General features: G+C 35.0%; 1 protein-coding gene and 1 long non-coding RNA gene across 40 annotated transcripts in view; both read left to right on the top strand.

The window, feature by feature from the left end:
• The first annotated feature begins 6,714 nt into the window (after positions 1-6,714).
• LOC137490507 (uncharacterized) lies at positions 6,715-10,414 on the top strand. 2 transcript variants are annotated; one of them, XR_012391175.1, is made up of 7 exons: positions 6,725-6,802; positions 7,101-7,156; positions 7,707-7,767; positions 7,874-7,939; positions 8,564-8,678; positions 8,943-9,054; positions 10,087-10,414. It is a non-coding gene; the product is annotated as an uncharacterized lncRNA (long non-coding RNA). The 2 variants fall into 2 exon arrangements; XR_011010056.2 differs by lacking the exon at positions 7,874-7,939 and having other exon boundaries at positions 6,715-6,802.
• Positions 10,415-11,850: 1,436 nt separating this feature from the next.
• The window catches only part of igsf9ba (immunoglobulin superfamily, member 9Ba), a 108,612-nt gene continuing 96,583 nt past the window's right edge, over positions 11,851-23,879 (top strand). For all 38 annotated transcript variants that reach the window (XR_012390805.1, XR_012390803.1, XR_012390793.1 and 35 more), the window contains exon 1: positions 11,851-12,154. Coding sequence is in view for 4 of the 38 variants with exons in the window: in XM_073923591.1 (XP_073779692.1) it covers positions 12,091-12,154 (64 nt within the window). In the remaining 34 variants the exon portion in view is untranslated. The remainder of the gene's footprint in view (positions 12,155-23,879) is intronic.

Below are 23,879 nucleotides of genomic sequence, written 5' to 3'. Positions count from 1 at the left end.
CCCGTTTGAAAGGAGGGAAAGTAGGGTTGGGTGGGGGGGTTTCTTCAAACCGAAGATATTGAGATGAGAAAAGTCTGGTTATTTATAGTGAGTTAAGGATCCTCTGATAGGATAATCAGTCATTAGCTAAAGTTGGAACAGCTGTGAACAATCATAATGTGATCCTCTCGAAATTTGTTTATAAATAAACTTCACTTAATATACCCCGTCAAATTATTTCATTTAGATATATAGGCACACTATAAAGCTCACATTTTAAACAAGTAAAAACTGTATAAATAAAAAATGTACAAATAAAGCAGAAAACATCTACATTAGGAGTAAGAATAGTCATTATTTTTAGTTAAGAGTCAGATATAATTGACTTATAAAAATAACAGCGAGGCACAGAAGCAATCAGATTTTTATCTAGCTATATTTAGAGATTGTTCAAAAACTGTGAGTTGTTTATGTCAGCCATAATCTTCATATTGCCGAATAAACCTCAGCAATTAGCAGTGATTAATCTGATGTGTAGTTAAAGCTCACATGAAGATACGTGTGGTGCCTCCAAGCAGAATGATTGTCAAACAAGAGCAGAGAGTGCAGTTTATAGTCTGTATTTTCTGGTTCAAAGCATTCATTATCCTAGATAATTGCTTTCTCATGGGACAATTTTGTTTCCTTGTGGGCTGAGCAGACCACAAAGGACAACTGTCTCAGAAAATAAAGGTTTACAGTCTGTCTGTACATAAAGTTTTAGTTAGGATTAAAAATGAAAAGTGGGTTGTTAACTCTCTGCCTGCAGTCAGTGTCCCTTGACAATAGAAAACTTGACATTGCCAAGGACAAGACGGAGATCGAAACCCAAAATCTGGGTCCTGATGATTAATGATGTCATGATTGAATGACTGGCATTAATAGGAATTCTTGTTTTATTTACAGTATAATATTGTCGAAAGACCATAACTTGTAAAAAAAAACATATTTTCCAGTGTTTTGAGAAGTAAATCATTCATTTTCTTTTCGGCTTAGTCCCTTTATTAATCTGGGCTTGCAACGGAAGTAATCGGCAACTTATCCTGCACATGTTTTACGGAGCAGATGCCGTTCCAGCTGCAACACATCTCTGGAAAACATCTATACACACTCATACGCTACAGACAATTTAGCATACCCAATTCAGCTGTACTGCATGCCTTTGGACTGTGGGGGAAACCGGAGCACCCGGAGGAAACCCACATGAATGGAGGAAGAACATGCAAACTCCACACAGAAACGCCAACTGACCCAGCCGAGGCTCGAACTAGCAACTTTCTTGCTGTGAGGTGACAGCACTACCTACTGCGCCACCCCTGAGAAGCATTATTATTAGTAGTAATATTTTATTACCAAGTGCCATTATTATTTTTCATTCATTCATTCATTTTCCTTTGGCTTATTCTCTTAACTCATTAGGGGTCACCACATCAGAATGAACTGCCAACAGGGAGAACAGGGAACTGACTCAGTCAGGACTTGAACCAACGACTTTTTTGCTTTGAGGCGACAGTGCTAACCCCTGAGCCACCGTGTCACCCCATTATTATTATATACTTTTTTCTTTAATTATTTTTTAATTAGATTTTAAATAAACAGAGTAAGTCATACTTGCCAACACTCCTGTTTTTCCCGGGAGTCTCCTGTATTTTAGACCAATCTCCTGCAACCCTCCCGTTTTGTTATTTCTCCTAAAAAAATCCTGTCATTTTTAATTTAGCCCCCTCCCCCCTTCATTTTATATATATATATATATATATATATATATATATATATACTTTCCTATCCTGGTTCTCAACAGTGTTATTCAGAAAAAAAAAAGAAAAAAAAACCTAGCTTCTGGGATGTATTTGGCTCTCTCCAGAAATGTATATAGTTATACATAATTATACATAACCAGAATGAGCCTGGTTATTGTAATTTAGGACATTATTGTCATTTTAAGACTATTTATGCCACTCATTATATAATGCCAGAATGACAATATAATAGCAACATAATGAAAGTACTCTTTCAAAGAACACAGTATTTTATTCTTAAGAATATTTCATTTAATTATAGTCATTTTAACAATTAATTAATTAGACATTGGAATCAGAATATGAAAAAATATCCTAAACAAATAATTGATAATAAATATTAACAAAAAAGTGCAAGGTAAAAAGTACCAGAGGCTGTTATATCTGCTTCCAGATCTATTTTCAGTAGTCAGGCACCTATATAAAAACATACTGATTTATAGTGAGTACTTAAATAAAGATAGAGATGTCGCACAATTAGCTAAAATGTTGCTAGAATTCGTTTTTATGTGTGAGTAATATATATTGCATCACAAAAAATGATTTAGATCATGTCCATGTGTTGTGTGATAAGCTGCTATATTGTTTATTGATAATGATTCAAATAAGCTTTGTTTGCACTATTACACTACAATCAAAATCAGAAAAGTTAAGGTGTGTGTAGGGTGGATGGCCATCGAGTATGTAGTTCAGGATGGAAAGGGGGATTTGGGTCGTTCGAAAAACCCACCCCTCGCTGTCTAAAATTCCATGTATGAGCTCATTTGTCTTATTTTGACTGCTATGCCATCATAAATAGTGAAAATAATCCATGGATAATCCTTCAAATTAAAATTTATTTAAATACAGTTGTTGTTATCCATGAATTTTCAAATGTACTTTTTTTACAAGCTGCTAAAAAATTGTGAAGCTTTAAATGATTGTTATTATTATTTTATTATTATTAATTTTATTCAAATGGCCAAATTCAAATGGCCAAATTTCTGAGGGAAAGTTGAATGACCCGTTTGTTATTTATAATTTGCATAGTAAATGTCATTAGGCTTTTTAATTTAAAAACAGATTCTTCTTTTAATGATATTTAATGGAATAAATTTGTAAAGTGTTTTTTATATTTCTTTATTCTACACTGTAAACGATTTCTGTTGTTTTCACGGTATTATACTGCATTTCTCAACAGTTGTTTACTGTATAAGCTGTGCACAGTGTGTTACTGTATATATTGCTGTTTTTACAGCATAATAATGTATTCTCAACATTTCCATACTGTGAACATGATTAACAGTATGCTACTGCAGATTTTACAATGAATTTTGGGAAAAAATCAGTTACTGTGAATCTAAATACAGTACTGCAAATGACCATGAAAAACTCTACACACACTTTATATTATTATTATTATGTTTATTTTATTTTTTGACAAAGTATTTTGTGAAGAAAAATAAAATAACCAGTTTCTTCAGACTGTTCAGTGCATAAAACTGTCCCCTGGTTTTCCATATTTGGGTGTACTGCAACTTAATTTTATAAGGTTAACATGAAAATATTAAATCATTTTTAATCAACAAAACTTTGTGCTTAACCAAAACGTAAACTGGAACAAAAGTAATTGATTCATGAAACCAAAGTCAGCTTAAATTTCATAATGACCAGCCTGCTTTAGATGGATTCATGAGGTTAGGGCACCCGTCATCACCATAGAGGTCATATCTCCGCATTTTCAAAACAATATTTTAAAATACGCACCATCCCTATAAATAAACCACAGACTTGAGTTTAAAACAACTACATTCCCGCATGAAAAACGGTTAAAACTAAATTTCATAACACATTCATTATAGAGCCATCTAAGTCTCACATGTCTAGCCGATTATAACCTCGTTTCGCCGGATACATGAGTGATGATGGACACCCTGGAGGTCAGAATCTCCGCTATTGGCAAAGCACGCTTAAAATTTACACATGATATCTATAAATAAACCACAGATTTGAGTTTGTAAGAACTACATTCTCGCATGAAACACTGTTGAAATTTCATTTCGTGACATATTAAACGCAATATTTATAATATTAGCTGGGCTTTCTCATCCGCTATTACCATTTGCTTGTTGATGTGAAATGAATTCTGGGAGAAAAAAAAATATTTATATATAATTCTCAAAACACTTCAAACGAACTTTATTCTTATTGTCAATGTCAGATATATGTAATAATTTCGCTGGTAAAGTGAATAAAAAACAATGTTACTATATTGTAATCAATATCACGTTTGCACTGGTTCGGTTCAGCACTCGAGCAACTCTGAATCGTATTGAACCGAATTGAACCGTTTGCTTGGGAATTATTTGATCACACGTGTTCACAATGGGCTCTATGCACGGCGGCGCGTGACGCATTTCCGGTAAAATTTAAGACCCCGAGCCTACTTCCGCCGATCGTACAGTACAGTGCTACAACAGGAGCGCTACTGATAAAAACGAGTAATGTTTTGGACAGTTGTCTTAATGTTTTATGCCATTATAGCCCACTTATATATGTTTATGTCAGCTACATAAATATGACATCTAAACGTTTAAAAGTGTCATTTCAAAGACGTGAGAACAGTACTTGTAGATACCACTGCTGTGTTCAGCAATGCACAGCGTCAAAAATTGAACTCTTACCTTAGTTTCCACACGTTTCCAAAAGACAAAGTCGTGCAGAAGAGGTGGGTTGTTGATATTAAACGTGAGAATTTTACAGAAACAGAAAAAAACAAGAGTGTAGCTGACAATTTCAGTCTAGAAAACTGATCGAGGCTCGAGTGCCAACCGGATGCAGACATTTAAAGAAAGGAGCTTTTATGGCAAATAATAGTTTATTTTCATTGCCTTTGAAATAAAAAAAAAATCAACATTAATATACATAAACATTTCTTAAGCTACTTTCTAAGTGCAATTTTTAAATTCAGAATAAAGACCTTTATTTTATTCACTGTACATATAAAATATAATTCACTGTATGTAATTTGAAATAAAAATTGTCAAAAAAAGTAACATTTTGAAAAAAATATTTTATTCAGATGAACAGAAAAAATGACATTGAATCAGTTGTTTTCTTGAATCAGGTGCTTCTTCTGTAACATGTGCATAGAGAGGTATTTGGGTTTATACGTATTAAATAAATAAATAAATCACCCATCTGTTTCATGGAACTTAACACATAATTGATCCATTCCAAACAATTGTTCATGTGACAACTCACATTACACATTTCAGAGTAATGGGCTGTCTGGAAAAGCAAAGCAACCAAATGTTTGCATATCCCACTATCAGCCACACAAGAGCAGGAGCTATAAACTAGCAGACGATGGCATGGATCTTCTGACGGATATCCGCTCCAGGATACACATAAAATTTTCTAGCTCTGAATCTCATAATGTTACCTAGAAAACAGAAACAATAATATTAATAGGTTTTTAAAGAGAGTCATTAAAGGCAGTTCACTCAAAACTGAAAATTCTATTTCCTCATCCTTCACTGGTTCCAAACCTGTTTGAGTTTGTTTCTGATGTTTAACACAAACAAAAATACTTTGAAGAAAGCTGGAAACTTGCAACCACTGATATTCATAGTAGTTCTTTTTCATACAATGGAAGTCAATGGTTACAGGTTTTCAGCTTTCTTAAAAATATCTTCTTTTTAAAGGCATCTGCAGCAATATCATCAGATTAAACTACACAGTAAATCATTAATTTAAATGATTTAAAAGTAGCTCCCTTTAGTCACACTTTAAAATAAGGTTTCATTAATTAATGTATTTGCTCACTATTAAAATAACTATTTAATATTTAATAGTTAACATTGTTAAACTAATTTACTAATGAATAAAAATCCAAAGTCATGCTTGTTAACATTAGCTATTACATTGTGAGTTAACAAGCACAATAAATAAGCATTTGTTCATTAATGTAAAAAACTAATAAATATTGAAATAGACAAATTGTTGATGTGAAATTTACTAATGACACCTTATTGTTTTGGGTCACCCTCCCATTTAATTACAATGTTATCGACTAAATAGAAAGCATATGCTATCTCCACTGTTTCAGCAATAAATATCAACATTGACACAGTGCTATTTGTCTGTTGTGGATGGAACGGCATTGTATTATTTTATTCCTAATATATCTTGATCAATAATCATGCTTACAAGCTAAGACAGCATCTGTGTTTCTGTAATTATCCGAACTGAACAGTGGTGGTCACTTTAGAACAGTAAAAGTATGAATGGGACAGAACTTCACATGTATGCTGTCCTACTCTCAGCTGGTGAGGAGACTCCGATTTCTTCATAGATCTATCGGTAGTAATGAGCGCTCACTGAGACCTTATTCCTGCCCTGTTTTTACCTGACACTTTGAGACAGAATTACGTACACATATGATTATTTTTACTTACGTGATAAAGCTGCAGATGGACGGATCGTAAGAGTATTAACGCTAAAGTTAGCCTTCAGGCTAGCTGAACTTACCTTCATAATTGCACAGGTAGGAAGATGCATACAACTTGAAACCCTTCTCAAGCTTTGCTCTGCGGTGTTGTAGAGCACATCCGGACAATCATTTGCACATCGTTGACCATAATTTACTCGCAAACAGCGAGTAAATATTGACGACTCTGCCATAATACTGTTTACCTCCGCTTAAAATCACCCAGACCGGAAGCTGGACCGCGGCCTTAGACAAAACGCGGAAGTAATGCGTGCATATAGCCCATTCAGCAATATGCAATTAGTGTATAGTTAGTGTATAAATGCGTGTGGCCAAGCAGTATAACGAAATAGTAATGAATCATATACAAAAAGGAATCGGTTTTAGGCGGATTCGATTCTTTACTGTTCACTAAGGAGCCGATTCATAGAACCGAACGGACACGACTCGACATGCAGGCAACGGCTCTCCTAATTTGAAATTCACCTGTCGTCTTTCAGCGAATTCATCCTCGGTAAGTGTTTTAAAGTCAAATTCTGTCCGTTAAAGGATTGTTTTATAAGTATTTCTGTGTATTGTGTGTGTAATTTAAAATAATTAACCAAGTGACATTAGTTGTAGGTTCTTATGTTATCCGTTAACAAACGGTATTTTAAACAAGAAATAACAGACGCCAGGCGGTCATTGTAGTGTTTGCGAGGTATTAGATACAGTGAGTTTATCTTGAGTGAGTTTTTGACCATACGTTAAGTTACCTGAAAAAACCATAACTTTAACTTATTGTAACTGCATTAATGAATTCTCTATTTCAGCACAACACTGAGATGAAGGCGAAGTCACCATGAAAAGTTAAACGTTTACCGTTAAGGTAAGCTCTGGTCTTCACATAGTCATTATGACTAAGCTATCATTATGGTAAAATTTTTCAACTGTAAGTTAGTTATTTAAACTAAACTCATAATGAAATGAGTCTTAACTGTTTTATTAAATGGAGCTGAAAATTAAATGCAGTTGAATTATTTTAAGCTAACGTTAATATTAACAAAATACATATTAATTGTCTATTTCTCAATAATGTTAATGAGCTTGATGTATAGCGTGTCATTAATTGTACATTTAATTTTTGGTGTTCAGGTGTACCTGAGGTGAGTGTACGTTCTGAGTACACAGATATAAGCCAAAGTCATTATCACTATATATATATATATATATATATATATATATATATATATATATATATATATATATATATATATATATATATATATATCCATCCTATTCTAAGTGAAATTGATGGGGTCAGGGAATGATTTATGTACAAATGTATTTTAACCCCATACAGATTGGTATGGTTGTACCATAGATTTAGATTAATGTTAAGTCTTATTTTACTCTTATTATATTTATTTGTTTTTCAGCTACAGTAATTGATGTTGAAAAAACTGATGCAACCAATCACTCCTCACTTGATTATTCAAGGTAATGTTGATGTCTTCCTCATTTTGATTAGATTTTTAAATGTCAAGTTGTTCACAGATTTGTTGTGAGGAGTTTCATGTACAACCTCTTTTTCTTCTTCCAGCAGTTCCTAAGATAAAAAAATCTGGTGTTAAAACAGCCACAGCTATGCTATTTGCCTACCAAGTGCTGAGTAAATATTAGACAAACAATTTTTTCTATAACTGTTGTCTTTGTGTTTATTAGCAATTTTACTGGGCGTATGTGTTTTTTTTTTTCAAACAGCCTGGAAACTGTAAGTTTAGTTCAATATGTTATTTTATGCTATTCATTTTTGTGTTAACATGGATTGCATGTTGAAGCTATCGTTTTATAGTGGGAAAATGTAAAAGAGAATCACTGAATACAATGGCATAATGATTCTGCTTGTTCAAAGAAGGTACTTGATTTAGTTTTCCTCAAGCGACACATCAGTTTTTATGACTATTGCTTGACACTTGAATTGAAGGGACAGTTCACCCCAAAATGAAAATAATAGCATCTTTGGCATCCTCCACTTGTTTCAAAATAGTTATACATTTAATTTGTTCCGTTGAACACAAACTCGTATTTTTTAAAGAAATTTGGTTCAAATATGGATGTCAATAGTTACTGGTTACTAACACTCGTCAAAATATCTGCTTTAGTGTTTAACAGAAGTTTAAATGGATTTAAAACACGTGGAGTAATGGTGGCAAAAAAGTAAACTATCCTTTTAAATATTTTATTCTGAGACTTATTTATATATGTCTTGTCTTTTGCCATATTGTCTTTCTAGCTCAGATTGTGATGAACCTGGAATGTGACACCAGTTACTCTTAAGACAAGAACCGAATAAAGCACAGATGTGGAGGGATTTGCAGCCAAACTTACTGGAGGGAAGGAACCTTTAGGTAAAAGCACCTGCTTTATTTAGATCTGAAGTATTTTATTTGACATAGAGATTTATTGTTTTAATTCTAATTTGAAGCAAACAAGGTTGAGCACCCCTGGTCTAAAAGCTCAAAAATGCTGTTTCCGTGATAAGGTTAAATGTAGTTCAGAAATAGATTCATTAGGATCAATGCTTAAAGTAAACATTTTCTTCTCTCTGTAGACCAAACATGTTTACTATTCCTCACATTTTAATAAATTGTTTCTGTTTTTGTTTCTTACAGTGTGGGTGAACATACTGCCTGGATGTCCAACAAAGGCTGCACAAGAGCTCATTTGATAGCACATATTCTGTCCTGTCTACATCTCTGATGACCTGGAAGTGCTTCGACATCAGTGAGTAATACATCTTTATATTGTCATGCATACAGGATTTCTGTAGTCTTAGCTTTAATGTTAGTTTCTAATCAGCAGTGACCGTTTTAAAAAATTAAGTATTTAAATTATTCTCAACGTTTTACTGATGCTGTGCACAGTAACGTTGTGATGATTTAGTTTGAGGAAATGTCACTAGAGGGTTTGTATAAAAAATAAATAAATAAATAAATTGTATGAAATGACTCGATAAAATGTTTATTTGTCTCACTGACATGCCATCACTGTTGCATATTAAAATACAGTAATACGAATTGACAGCAGAATATTACCACAAACATTTCATGAAGTAGGCTAGACTGCTCTTTAGTTCTCTACTCAACTTTAACACATTTCCTCGTGTCGCTGAGCCTCTCTGCAGATTTTGCCAAAAATGAATGCTTAGTGATTACTTTGTTTTATGCAAACCAAATATCAGTAACTCATCATTAGCATTATTTTAAAAAATCACCCACGGCTTTCATGTTCTCTAACGCAATCTTATCTGTAAGTTAGAAGTGGATTTATACGTGTTAAAAGCCTAAAAGTATTTAATTAACATTAGTCACGTTAAATTAGATTATTTTTATTTATTTAATTTTAAATATATAGCCTCTTATAGTGAGAATGAACTGTGTTTACCCCTCTTAAATCCGTGGAAGCACTAGTAGTGTGATCATGGAATCAGATATTCGAGCTATACAGAGTCGGACATTAAGTTAAGATGAGACTTTATTTTTTACACACCTGTGTGGACACCTGACTAGCGATCTTCAAGAACAATGCCCGCTGATCTTTTCCCCATTAACGTTAGTGTAATTGTGAATTAACAACAAACTGTATTTCACCAACAAAAACAATAAAAAAAAACTGTTATATATATTATAACTGTTATATATATATATATATATATATAAAAACAACAGTGCAGTGTTTCGTTTCTGAATGAATTAAATGGTTTGAGGGATGATTAGTTTTTACTCCAGTGATTAATTTTGCTTGTCATTTTTGCAGGATCATCAGAAGTGCTGCTGCCCTTTTTCACTGTCCCTTTCCACATCATTTGGCCTTCATCATTTCCTGTCTTGTAGCAGTATTTTCACCTGTTTTTAAAATTGTAATAATTTTTGATGCATTAATTGTTGACTGGTTTTAATGATCAATTGTTTATTAGTGTTCTGTTGCTTTGTTATATTGAATAATTGCTACTGTTTTAGCATGGTTTACACAATAAACCTTTATTGTGAAGTTAAAGTTTCAGTTTCTTTATTTTTCTTGTATTTCTTGAACAGTTAAAATAACACTTGTGCAATTTTTGAACATTTTTACCCATTATAAAGTAGCACTATTAAATAAAATAAAATAACATTTAATAACTGTAAAATACTATACAGTAATAATGAAAGTAACATTAAAATACCGTAGTTCTTCATGGTAAAAATGTACAATAAAATACTGTTTTCAGTTTTGCAGTATGTGTATCACTACTGTAATTGGCGTTACAGTAAAAATCAACAACAGTAAAATGATGTATTACATTTTACAGTAAATGTAATACTAATGTAATTAGTATTACAGTAATGTTACTGTTTTATGAAATACAGCAGCTACTGGATAATTGTTGCCAGTAACTTACTGTTAATTTAACAAGAAATCGTTTACAGTGTACATTTAGGAAATATTTTTGGAAATATTTAGGAAATATTTATTTATATTTTTCTGTAGATAATCTGGAGTTATACATATTAATATACTTTCTCAAAAATGTGATTTGTATTCTATTTATTGTTGTTATCTTATTGAGTCTTTGTAACATGGAGTGTCTAAAAGAAAGTCCTCAACAAGCATTTTTTTTTTTTTTTTAAAGATGTCTAAAGTTGTCTTGGCAAAAACAAGGCAAAATTTGGGCTGTCAGTGAAAATCCAAAAAACGTCTAAGAACAGCCCAAGACTAATCAAATAAACAGAAACGAATCACTACACATTTAAAGTCTGTCTAATCTGTCTATTTGATGACTAGTCTTGGGCTATTCTTAGACGTCTATTAGATATTCACTGACAGCCAAAGTTTTTAGTAAAGCAGTCTACATTTAGATGTCTATTAAACGTCTATTAAACACAAACTTGTTTGCTGGGTATCTGCTTTATATAGAGAGGAAAGAGTTACAGGCTTTTCCGTTGTTACTTTTTTTCTGGTGACTCAGTGTGAACAGATAAATGAATAAAAAGCTTATTTAAAGTCACTGCACACATCTTAAACAATGATGATGCTTATTGCCACACCCTTAGTTTAGTGTGTCTGTGTATGTTTGTGTGTGTGTGTGTGTGTGTGTGTGTGTGTGTGTGTGTGCACCACTGATGCACACTCTCCATCAGAATCAAAATGTCATGCCTGAGGAAACGTGTAGGGAAGTTCGCAGAAGACAGAATTTCATACTGCACAAATCAAAGCTGAATAAAAAAACACCACCACCACGACACTGTCACCCATCTCCCCGCAGATCCAGAACAACACATGTGCCGTTCAGAAAGCCACACAATAGAGAAGAAGATCCAAAGAGGTGCGGACTTTGGTTTCTGTTAATGCGCATGATACTGCAGCAGTTGTACTACACCAGCACACTCCAACTCACCTTGAATAAGAGCATCTGCCATGCCATTTTACTACCAGGGGGCGGATGATTAACCAATACACGCCCCAAAGCTCTCGGCATTAGCCAATCAGTGGGTGGCGGAGGCGGACCCAATGGCTACATTCCCGCACTTGGTTTCACTTTGCACTTCGGAACATCTCCGTCTTCCATAAAGGCGCTGGTGCAGGTGCTCTGTCTCTTCGGGGGAGGAGGATGCCATAGGAAGGACGGGCAGAGGGGTACAAAAAAATGAAGGAAAACGCAGAGAGAGGAGAGCACAGGATATGATATAAGCAGGGTATCAGTCTGGAAACGGAGGAAGCTGAATATGAAAGATTTATTGAAAGGGGCACTTTGAGCTATTATTCCTGGTTGGCAATAGTACTATGATTTGGTATGTGGCCACTTTGATAGCAAGTGTTTTCAGCACCCGAGGAACGGCAGCTCAAGGTGAGTTGAAGTGCAGTATTTTAATTCTGCATCAGGCTGCTTGGATGGACGCGCATTTTATTTACGCGTTTAGGAGATGCTGTATACACAAACACACACACACACACACAAACACACACACACACACACATCGATGCATACGTTTTAATCAGAATATGGGCGATTGTTAAGATCGAACCCGTGATTTTTTAGTCGTACTAGCGCCATGCTTTAGCGTGCTTATGAACATTAATGTCACTGATGTAATTTTCTTCACCATCAAATGCATCCACTTGACAATGTGTTATTGCACCTGCTAGTATTTGCATCATCTCATATAAGTGCACGAGCAAGACAATTGAAGGCGTGTGTTGGTCGCTATTGCAATCGATTGATGCTCCTTTGATGACAAATGATTTTTGTGTGCCATAAAAAGCGCTTATGCTTTGAACATCCATGATGTATTGCGGGATTCGAGGCGGTAGATCATTGATGAGACTGTCCACAATTGCAGTTAGCTTCGAAAAGGGGCGTGCGGCACTGAATGGAGACATGCTGCGATTGTCTGGGATACTAGTCCGTCGTGCCTGTTTACACAGGGATGTATGCTCACATTTGTGTATTATGATGATAAATGCAAGATTGCATAGCTTCAAAACAAACGGTCGTGTGTTTTTCGGAGGCCACCGCGTGTGAGATGTTTCCGTTAGCTTGTTTTGTTCCCTTTATTGATGAAATCCCCTTTCTCGAATATATTTCTTACATTTGGAGCTGTTATTTGTTGACGAATGGACTGACTTAACCTTGCATTTCCGCCTTTGGCCCACGGGAGGAGCTGTTTCCTCCTTTAATTGAAGGGGAAACTGGTGGAGTACAGTGATTGTCTAATTAAACACACAGTAATTTAAATCACGAAGTTCGGCTTGTAATTGGAAATCTGCAAAAGTGGAGTTAAACGTGCCCGTTACTGAGGCTTTTCACACAGCCACCTTTAAAAATAAAGATAAATTACCACACCTTAATTTTGCCATATTGTCAAAATATTAAAGCACATCATATTTGTATCATAATGTCAAGAAGCACCCCCAAAACAAGCATTTTGGCCGCACCTGCTTGTGAACTAAAATTCTCTAAGATGTTATGCAAATTATTAAAATGAAAACTTATAGCCTAATTATGAATAATAATTAATTTATAATAAATAATGATCACTATAGTACTGTTAAATGGTGAAGTTTCCCATAAAAAGCTAATTGCAGTTTAAAAAAAATGTTTTAAAATGACAAAACTATGTTTGTTTTTTAAATCTTGTTTCAAATATTAAATTGTTATGCTTTTATTGCGCATGTTGTATTTTCAAAGTCTTAAACTCACTGCACTCTCAGAGAAGGAGTTTGTTGGTCATTTTCTTGTGAACTCAGACCCTGAAGTAAAAAAAATAAATAAATAAATAAATAAATAAATAAATAAATATATATATATATATATATATATATATATATATATATATATATATATATATATATATAATTTTTTTTCAGGGTCTTTACAAGAAAATGACCTACAAACTCCTCTGCAGTGCAGTGAGTTTGAGTCTTTGAAAATGCTACTTGCATCGAACATCTTCCCAAGTTTATAATAACCCTGCAGGCACAGGACATTAACATGATGTCATATTGACGTTGTACCCCAACGTTGTGGGAATGTTGGATTTTGTTTGGAAATGAAAATCGGGTAGACGTCACAACTCAACGTCAGGCTGACTTCAATGTCCAAAGTCCAACCTAAAATCAATCTAAAATCAACCAAATATTAACGTCTAATCATGATACACCTTGATGTTGTGTGGACGTTATGTTTTGTGGACGTGACATCTGTCTGATGTTGGTTTTTGGTCACTTTCCAACACAACCTAAAATCGGCAAATATCAATGTAATTTGACATCATTATTGTACGTCAAAATGACGTCCTTAGATGCTGGCTAGAAATTGAATTTTGGTCACCTGACATCATGACCTAAATCTAACCTAATATTAACGTCTTATGATATATATATATATAATTTGGATCTTGGTAAGTGTAAATTTAGGTCCTGATGCCACCACTTTGCAAGTGCACTGAATAAAGTCACTGATTAGCTGCTGTGAAAAAAAAAAAAAAAACTGGGAAAATCCTCAGGCCTAGATGCTTGGTTAAAAGCTTTCTGCCTTCAGTTTGATGTACTCTGTGAAATAACACTCACTGTCTGTTTCCTTCATCCCAAATCCACCATCAGCCATTTTGAAGCTGTCGTTTAGGGAGCGTCAAGCACACTGTAATGAGACAATGTTAGTCTACAAGTGGCATAAATTAGGACTTGATAAGAGCACCACTCATCGCTTTGAATTTCCCTGATTGACAAAATTATACCGCTGCCCAATGTGGCAGAGTTTCTTGGGTCTGTCTAACAGTTTTTTGTCAATAAAATAAAATAAACGAGTTTCATATTTGAGAGTGAATCGCACAAACTCAATGACAATGGTTTATTTAAGACAGTGAGAGTATACATTCGAGTCTCATAAGGTGTTGGAAGAGATCAGAAACTGCAACAAAAGCAAAGAAAATTCATTAAAAAAGGATCTAATCAGACCAATGAAGTACGTCAGGTCCATGTGAGAAAGGTTATTTAAATAACATCAACTTTTGATAACAGAACATTAAAATAATGTACACACTGGAGTATATTAAAAGGTATCTGAATTTACAATCCCTGTGTTAAATTTTATTGGCCCTAGTGATCCTTAAAAACTCCCGTGAGTAGATTCGAACCTCATTACAACCTTTAAAAGAGTATTAAACCACACAACAATGGAAATGACACATTTGAACTACAAAACCTTAGATAAAAGAGTCAGGTGATTGTAATAAAATGGTAAAAAGCCAACTCATAGTGACAGCGACAGACACAAAGCATAACAATAAGCAAGGCCAGCGACAGTCTCTGTCTTAATAAAGCTGTGAAGAGCAGCTCCTGGCACAGTTTGCAGATTGTCGGTAATGGACACCTCTGGCAAAGCTCCCTTCCCCCTTACCTTGCCAAGCAGTATTTGTCTGACCTGCAGGCTTCTGACCGTTGGGCGCAACCAATTGCCCCAGATCAGGGAGAGTGAAAACTGACAACTTTTTAAGATCCTGGGTTGTGATCTGATACCCTAAGGAGGACAACATGACATCCAGTTGCTCAGGAGTCAGTCACAGATGGTGACTTATCTAATAGTAATACAATTAGGAATTACAACACAACATTTTTTAAAACTTGAACTAACCTTGCTTTATGTAAATTTTAAGATACTTGAGGGACTTGAAAACCGACATCAACGATGTCCTGTTTTAGGGCCATTCATATCAAGGACAGTAATTTTAATGTAAATGCTGAGACTGAATATGTTTAATATGGCCAAAAGTCATAGTATAAGAAAAACACCTGGCGAAAAGTACCAGGATGAACATACTACTTTCACTGATATGGTGGGATTTGCCTTCAATGGGCAGTTTGCTATGTCATGAGGCCATAGGAGAGGAGTTGTGAATGATAAGAAGTGATGCTATATTGATGATGTGCAGTAATAGTGTGGCAGATGTAGTATGTCTGAATTTCATTTATGCTTCCCATGTTCTTATACTGTATACAGAAGATATACAAATATTTAAAGTTATACTGTGTGAGAATAGGGAACTCAACACAACAACTATTATAACACATATGAATAATATTGGAATCAATTTCTGAATGATTTGTTTCTTTAGCTCAGAGTAAACAAATGACAGCAAATCAGGATTTAGTTTCAGAATGTAAATGAGGAAGCTGCAGGACATGCTTATATTACACAGAACATTATCACACATAATTATAGCTTTTTAGATGCTGTATAAAATATCCACCACCAAAAGATGACCAAATAGGCTGTTTGTGTAAGCAGCTTGTTGCAAACTATGTGTCATGTTATGTTAGCACCCTCCTGATGTCACGAGGAAACGTAAGTATTTTACGTTATGTCAGTTTTGTGGTTAATTCAGTCGTACGAAAATGAGCGATTTCAAAAAGGAGGCGTGGCACCCAACCCCAATCCTAACCCCAACCGTCATTGGGTGATGAGCGAAGTGAAGTTTATTTAAAAACAAATCTCGAGAGGATCACGTGCTTATGATTGTTCACAGCTGTTCCAACTTTAGCTAATAACTAATTATCCTACCAGACGATCCTTAACACACTATAAATAACCAGACTTTTCTCATCTCAATATCTTTGTCTTGAAGAAACCCAGCCAACCCTACTTTCCCTCCATACAAACGGGCGACACGGTGGCCAGTGATTAACGCTGTTGCCTCACAGCAAGAATGCCCCTTGTTTAATTCCCTTCCAAACCAGGTGACATTTCTGTGCAGAGTTTTGCTCGTTCTCCTCGTGTTCGCATGGGTTTTCCCCGGGTTCTCCGATTTCCTCCCACAGTTCAAAAACAAGCACCCTAAACAATCCAAAATACTTTTAGGCAAGCTCTGAGTACTCCTTCTCAGCATCCATATCTGACACTTAGCTACAATAAGCAGAAGTGGGAGTCATCGAGATCTTTAAACTCCACTCTCGCCCTGCAACAGAAGGGAGCCCAGGGCTCGAGGATCTTATAAGCTCCGGGCTCTCTTCCGGGACATCACGCCAAACAAGCTTTATTATCAATCATCAGCTAAGTGTGAACTCTTGAATTGTACTAAACTGTACGAATTAGATCGTACAAATTCATACAAATTAACCATTAAATCAAAAAGTTACGAATTGCCGTAAGTTTGTGTTGGTTAGCACCCTCTAGCTTGCAGTAAATAATGGCATTGTCATGTTGCGTGAGTTATCATGAAATGATAAACGTCGATGCCAATCAAATAGCAATTACCCACTATTTTTTCTGCTTTTAATTCACAAAATTTATGTTTACACATTTGGCAGAGGCTTTGAAACACAGTTTACGGTGTATATTCGATGTGCATATTAAATGTGTTTGTACTCTAGGATCAAGCCCATGATTGTTTCCCTACAATAATTCATTGCTCAACCAATCGAGCTACACAAATCCAGAATTGCTACATAGATGCGATAGTAGAATGTATTATATCTTACTTGTAGGTGGGTCACTATATTAGTAAATGTGGGTCCTACAGGAAATTTTTCAGGAAAGCAACAATTTATTTTTGTATAGCTGTTATTTTTGGTGTAATCTTTTTTAGCTTTTAATTATTTCAATATATATTTTTAATTTGGCACATACTGTAGTTTAAGCTGGTGGTTCATTCAACTGTGGCAACCCCAAATAAATCAGTGACTGAAGCAAATTAAAATAAATGAATGCCAAGTTTAAGGGCTTAATGCACAATTTTTTTAAACCCTTGTTATCAGTGAGAATCATTAGTAAACAATTTGTTCTTCAGCCTGATCTAACAAAAAACATAACTATTTTACATATTAGTGAAAAAATGGCTATTTTTATGCAAAAACATACTCGGCATGGGACAATAACCATTTTAAGGTATATTGTGGTTTGGAAAAGTCAAGGTTTTAAAACCGCCAACATTTTCTGTTATACCGTTCTTAAGGTATGTGTAAAATTTTTTATCTAATTTTATCTAATATATCCAAAGATGCCGTTTTAAATTGTAAAGAAATCTGTGTTTTTGAAACTAATGAAGACAGCAGAAGTCAATTATTTATTTTTTATTATTCAGCCTGACATGTTTACTGTTACAAAATATTAGGGATCTTTCAAAAATTAAAATAGATTGTTCTCAAAGGAGGGCAAGGCAGTGGCGCAGTAGGTAGTGCTGTTGCCACACAGCAAGTAGGTAGCTGGTTCGAACCTCGGCTCAGTTGGCTCCTCTGCTCAACTGTGTGGAGTTTGCTATTCTCCCTGCCTTTGCGTGGGTTTCCTCCGGGTGCTCTGGTGGATTGGGTAGGCTAAATTGTCCGTAGTGGATGAGTGTGTGTGTGTGGATGTTTCCCAGAGATGGGTTGCGGCTGGAAGGGCATCCACTGCGTAAAAACTTGCTGGATAAGTTGAGTGGATAAGTGACCCCGGATTAATAAAGGGTCTAAGCTGGCAAGAAAAAAAAAAAAGAATGTTTTCAAAAGAAGAATTTTTTTTTTGTTTAACCCAGACATTGAAAAAGAACATATTTTAGAGCAGTAATTACAATATCGTGAAACTGTGATATTTTTATTCAAGATTATCATACCGTCAGACCCATGCCTAAAACATACACATTTTTCAAAGCCTACTCCTCATTGGGCCTGAGCAAATCATACTATGGGATAAAAAAAAATTCAAATTGTAAATTTAGGTTTTGCCTGTGAGTTGTTTTTGAACCAAATCTGCTGTAAATAGTAAAGTTATTTTAAGCCTACTTTGTGAACTGCTTAAATGTGGACATATCTTCATATTAAGAGGTAGATGTCATGTATTAAAAAACTACAAATTTAATCATATTTGCATCTTTATTGCTGGTGAAATGTACACATAAATGATATCAAACAAGTTTACATTGCATTCTTCTTAAAACATTTTGACCTGTTTAATGTTTGTTTTTATATTGTTTAATTAAATTGGTCAGCACACATTCACAGACATTTCGTGTTTACTCATTTCATCTAGGCTATATGCTAGGGTTTGGACAATAAATAAATGCATTGCGGATCGGTAAAAATATTCTGCATCAATTCTAAAATTTTCAAAATGCATTGCGATTCTCTCTTGAATTTATCTGAGCTTAGTTTTTAACCACCAGATTGCACGGTGTGCTTTACAAACAGCCACACTCTACCAATCTTTACACATACCACTTGAATATCAAACAATCATTAATAAAGTCAATGATTTATTGACAAGGATTAAGCGAATTACTAGAGTGTTAGTGATCTGTGTTTACTGTGTTGAGTCTTGTGGAATAAAAACCATGGTGTAAGTACATTTGACCACCTAACAGTACATGAAATTGTTGTTCAAAGGGATGCAGGTTCAGCTAAAAGTAAACAAGAATTATGTATATTATTTATTAAATTACTTATGAATTGTATTTTATTAGTGTCTACCCCTACCCCTACCCCAACCCCAACCCCAAACCCAACCCTCATAGTATTGTAAAAACAGCAATTAGATAGAGTATTATTTATATTATTTACTAAGTTACTCATTATTTAATATAATGAACTCATAATAATATATACTCATTATTAATATAAATAATTATTGTTACTTTCAGCCATATGCAGTATGTCTCCTCTCCAGACATTACCATGAACGCAATTGCTCTCCTCTATGCTCATGAGAGTGGACAAATAACAACTAGCCTTGAGTGTCATGAGTGTCATCTGTTGTTAAAAACTCTATCCATGAATCTATAAATCACAATACATTACATACTTTTTTCTATTTAATACATTAAAATATCAAGTACGTTTTAACTTTGACTCAATTATAATTGAAAAGAAGCACTTAAAGTCTGCATAACCCAGAAGCTGCAACCATTTTTATAGTTTTTTTTTTCAGATTGTGATACAGTTCCTATAGAACCAAAATATTAAACAACAGTGGGCGTGGCTTGTTTTTTCTACTGCGAGCTGATTGGATGTAGTAAAGTAGGCATTTTATTTAGAAAGACTGGGAAAAGGGTTTCGGGAGAGTTATTACAGCCTAGCAGACACCTCCTCAGCATTTCGGTTTTAGTCAAAGCGCTGGAGGAGCGTGGCTAACATACATAACCATGCCCCTTCATTGGTCAGTTTTGACAGTAGGGCTGCATGGCATTGGAAAAATCTGACACTGGGATATTTTATTTTGTTGCGATTTATATTGCAATATGAATACGATTTTGGCAGATGACTTGAATAGATTTGAAACGAAATCACTAACTTAAATTGATTGCAATAATCTTGTAGACGAGAATAAATAAATAAGATAGAGCAAAGACAAAAGTCTTTTACAAAAGTGAAAAAAGTGAAATAAGTAGTCAGATATTCAGGTACAGTAATACGATACGATATCATCATGATATTTTGCCCCGATGATTATAGATCATGATATCAGCGATGTATTACAAGAAAACCATCTACAATATAGCATTTTATTTGTAAATTAAGAGGAAAAAATGCATCAAAAACTTATAAGATGCATTTCTTTTATTAACAGCATATATATTACTTAGAATTGAAACATGGATATGTTCGATCCGCCATTATGAGAAGCATCACCTCATTTATATCACTATTTTGACCTGCCACTATTATTGAGTAATTAAATGTAATGCAAAATGTAAACCATGTACATTCTTCATTGCTGATCAACAATAATAATCCCAACTTCACATAGCAGATGCTGCGATTTGACTATTGTGAATGCACACATTGTGATATCATTGCTGAAACGATATATTGTGCAGCCCTCAGACAGACGTAATTGATGGCAGACGATGAAAACAAACAGGAAGCTCATTTTTAGAGTTCAATGAAAGATTACATGGGCAAACTATTTTTTTTTTTTTCTTAATGACATGTACAGTTGAATTGTTCACCACAAAACAAGCAATATGTTCATCAAAACGTTTGTTTGGATTTCATGTGTACTTTAATACATTTAAATACACCCATACTATTACTTAAAGACTTCATTTTTGTATTTGGTCCACCGCAGCGTTTCAACAGTGTTGGGGAAAAAAAAGCATTGCAATATCTAAAGGTGTCCACTGTCAGCGTGTACGGGTCAATCAGTGAAGGCACAGTGCTGCTGTCAGCCCTTGTGAGGCTGGGCTGAGATGTAGTGCTGTTTTAGGCCGAGCTGAGACAGTAGCTCCTGCTAGAATTGGGCACGATGCCACACCGCTGCCTACATCCTCTCCCAGTCTCACCTTACAGTCTGTCTCCTTCCAGTCCTCCATCAGCTGGGGCTCGTGCCGTTTCCTTCACCGCCATGAAATATTCAGCAGTCCGCTCAGACTTACTGGACTCCACAATGCACTACATCACAAGAGCTCTTTGCAGTTGACTACGGAGACTCTCATTAAAATCAGCGCTAATACAGTGATGCGTTTGCTAGCCTTTTTTGTTGCAACATACATTGTGCTAATTTTCCACCACATATCTTTGCACTTGTTCTTGTGAAATATTACACTGATGTCTTTGTGTTTAGGAGATAGCAAGCATAAGAATCTCTGTCGCTCCCTCAGGGACACTTTACTATCTTCGGCTCCCCTGTTTTCTCAGGCATAGCGGTGAATCTCCGCAGTGGAGGCGCTGTTTTGTACGCTGGCTTCATTATTCATCATATTTTAGGTGACGTCTTATTAAGAAGATACCTTGCTTTGTTCTGCGTGCATGGTGGGTGTGTCGTCAAGCCTTCTGATCTTATCGTACTTGGGTGCAATGTGGAAAAAGATGCTGAGGCCTTTGCTTTTGTTTTCCTCAAGATGGGATTTCCTGCTGAGAAGGTGCATTTCTTCCTCTGCTGTCATCAGTTTTAAAGCGTAACTGTAATCAAACGCCGTTTCAACGTTTCAGGCTTCTTCACAATCTTAGATTTTGTGTGTGTGTACCTGCCTGTGTTTGCATTCCTTCTAGATGTGAGGTCCGTGATTTACTGAGGTCAGACTCTCTCTAGGCCATCGTCTAGATAAAGATGGCGCCAGGTGGTGTGGCTTGGGACAGTCTGAAGGAGTTTTTGGGTCAGTTAAAGAAACTGTTACTTGGCTTTTTGCTTGTCTGCATTACAAACTGTGTGTTTGGTGTTCTGTGATTGAATTTTGGTAGATATTATTATGTTATAAAAATTTTACTTACAGAGTGGTTCAATACGCTATGGTATGGGTAGGTACGGGTCACCTTTATCAGGCTTGCGTTTCCACTGCCAAAAGAGTACGACAGAAAGTTTCAGTCGACATTATTCACGCTTGAGGAGATGTCAAAGTAAAGCTGTACAGGTTGTTCACATATCAAATGAGAAGAACTTCTCATAAAACAGATGCTTTAAGCACATAAAGACTTGTTCATTACTAACCTTTCTATGAACATGATTTCATTATAACTGCAGTTCAATCACAGTGTGAAATAGTCTACTGTAACGTCTGCAATTATATAAAATAAATAAAAAAATGCAACATAATTGAACACATACAGCCTCTTACAGTCTATGATATGTGACCAATTACAGAAAACTTACACACAGCATATTTGGGTCATTATTTGGGTTCAAAAACAACATGCAACATATAGCCCACAGTAACTTCTTTAATCTTCAGCAGCTCATGTAACCTCTGTTAGAGAGTAATTCCGTCATTCCGAGTTCATAATAGTCTAAAACGCGAAGATAATAATTAAACATGGCAGTTTGTTTATGTTTTAGGTTGCTGAAAGAATAAATTTGCTCCTTTTTGTTTTGGGCCTCTCCTTTTTTCGCTCGACACTTTCGCGTTTGTCCATTTCTGAAAGGATCAGATGTCAGAAGCACTTCAATAATCACGTGCATGTTATTATCATCAGCTCAAGATGTTCGTTATTTTAAATATAGATGCGCTGTGAGCTTACGTAAGAAAGCAAAACCGCTTGCACATTAGATGGCCTTGTAAACTTGGCTTTGTAGCTGTTCATCAAGACGATGACAAGGTTTGTTTAAGCTCGGGTCAACCATGGCTCATTATTATATGTATATATTATCACAATGTAATGTCTCGGCTGTGTATTTAAAAACGACGCTTCCTTTGTTTTCATTCTCCTGCATGTGTACCCACTGGTGACATTTCGTTGTAAACCAATATCATTCAGCTGCGCGTCTAGCTCCGCCTTTAGTCATGCTAGGCAGGGGCGGACTGGCCATTGGAGATGGCCTGACGATCAAGCTGATAAACATTAATAATATCAATACTACTAAACAAGCTGTACTATTTATAATTACAATTTCAATAAAGTATAAATTATACAGTTGTGAATATATACATACATATATATAAACAACAACAACAAACCTTTGCTTGCAAACAAATTAAATAGTGGGCATAAATGATAATGCTTATAATTGACAAATCTAGGTTTTATTGATGTCTATCAAATGTCCTTGCATATGAATTATCAATCTGTAGTCAGATAATTAATATCAGAATATATACATTATCTGTTTAGTGCTGCATCATATGTTGCCACTGATTTATAATATAAATATATTTTTTATTTAAAAAATAGCTTGCTTATATTATATTATATTATATTATATTATATTATATTATATTATATTATATTATATTATATTATATTATATTATATTATATTATATTATATTATATTATATTATATTATATTATTTATCTGACAAATGCAATGTGAAAATTCATTGTTAAATAAAAATTCAAGTGGTGACTGTGCCAGCAGGAAGAAAACATACTCTTGAGTGAACTGTTGATTTATCTAATTTTGCTCAAGATGCAATACACAGTCCAACTCAATACTAGTGCCTAGCTGGGAATCTTTAGCATACGGTGGCATCAAATCCATGTTGAGACTCGGAACAGATCGGTAAGTTCAGAGAGACCAGCCTCCAGATGGGCCATGGCAATGAGTTTGCGATGCGGTCCATCAGATGGACACCTACGACCCTGTTGCAGTCACGGCGGCTTGTGTTTCCATTGAGCAAAGCGGCCATCTGTTGTCCCAGAGGTCTCTTATTTCATCTGCTAACTTTTTCT

Source organism: Danio rerio, chromosome 15, assembly GCF_049306965.1.
Source record: "Danio rerio strain Tuebingen ecotype United States chromosome 15, GRCz12tu, whole genome shotgun sequence".
Classification (NCBI taxonomy): Eukaryota; Metazoa; Chordata; class Actinopteri; order Cypriniformes; family Danionidae; genus Danio; species Danio rerio.
This window is presented reverse-complemented; position numbering and strand designations above follow the sequence as displayed.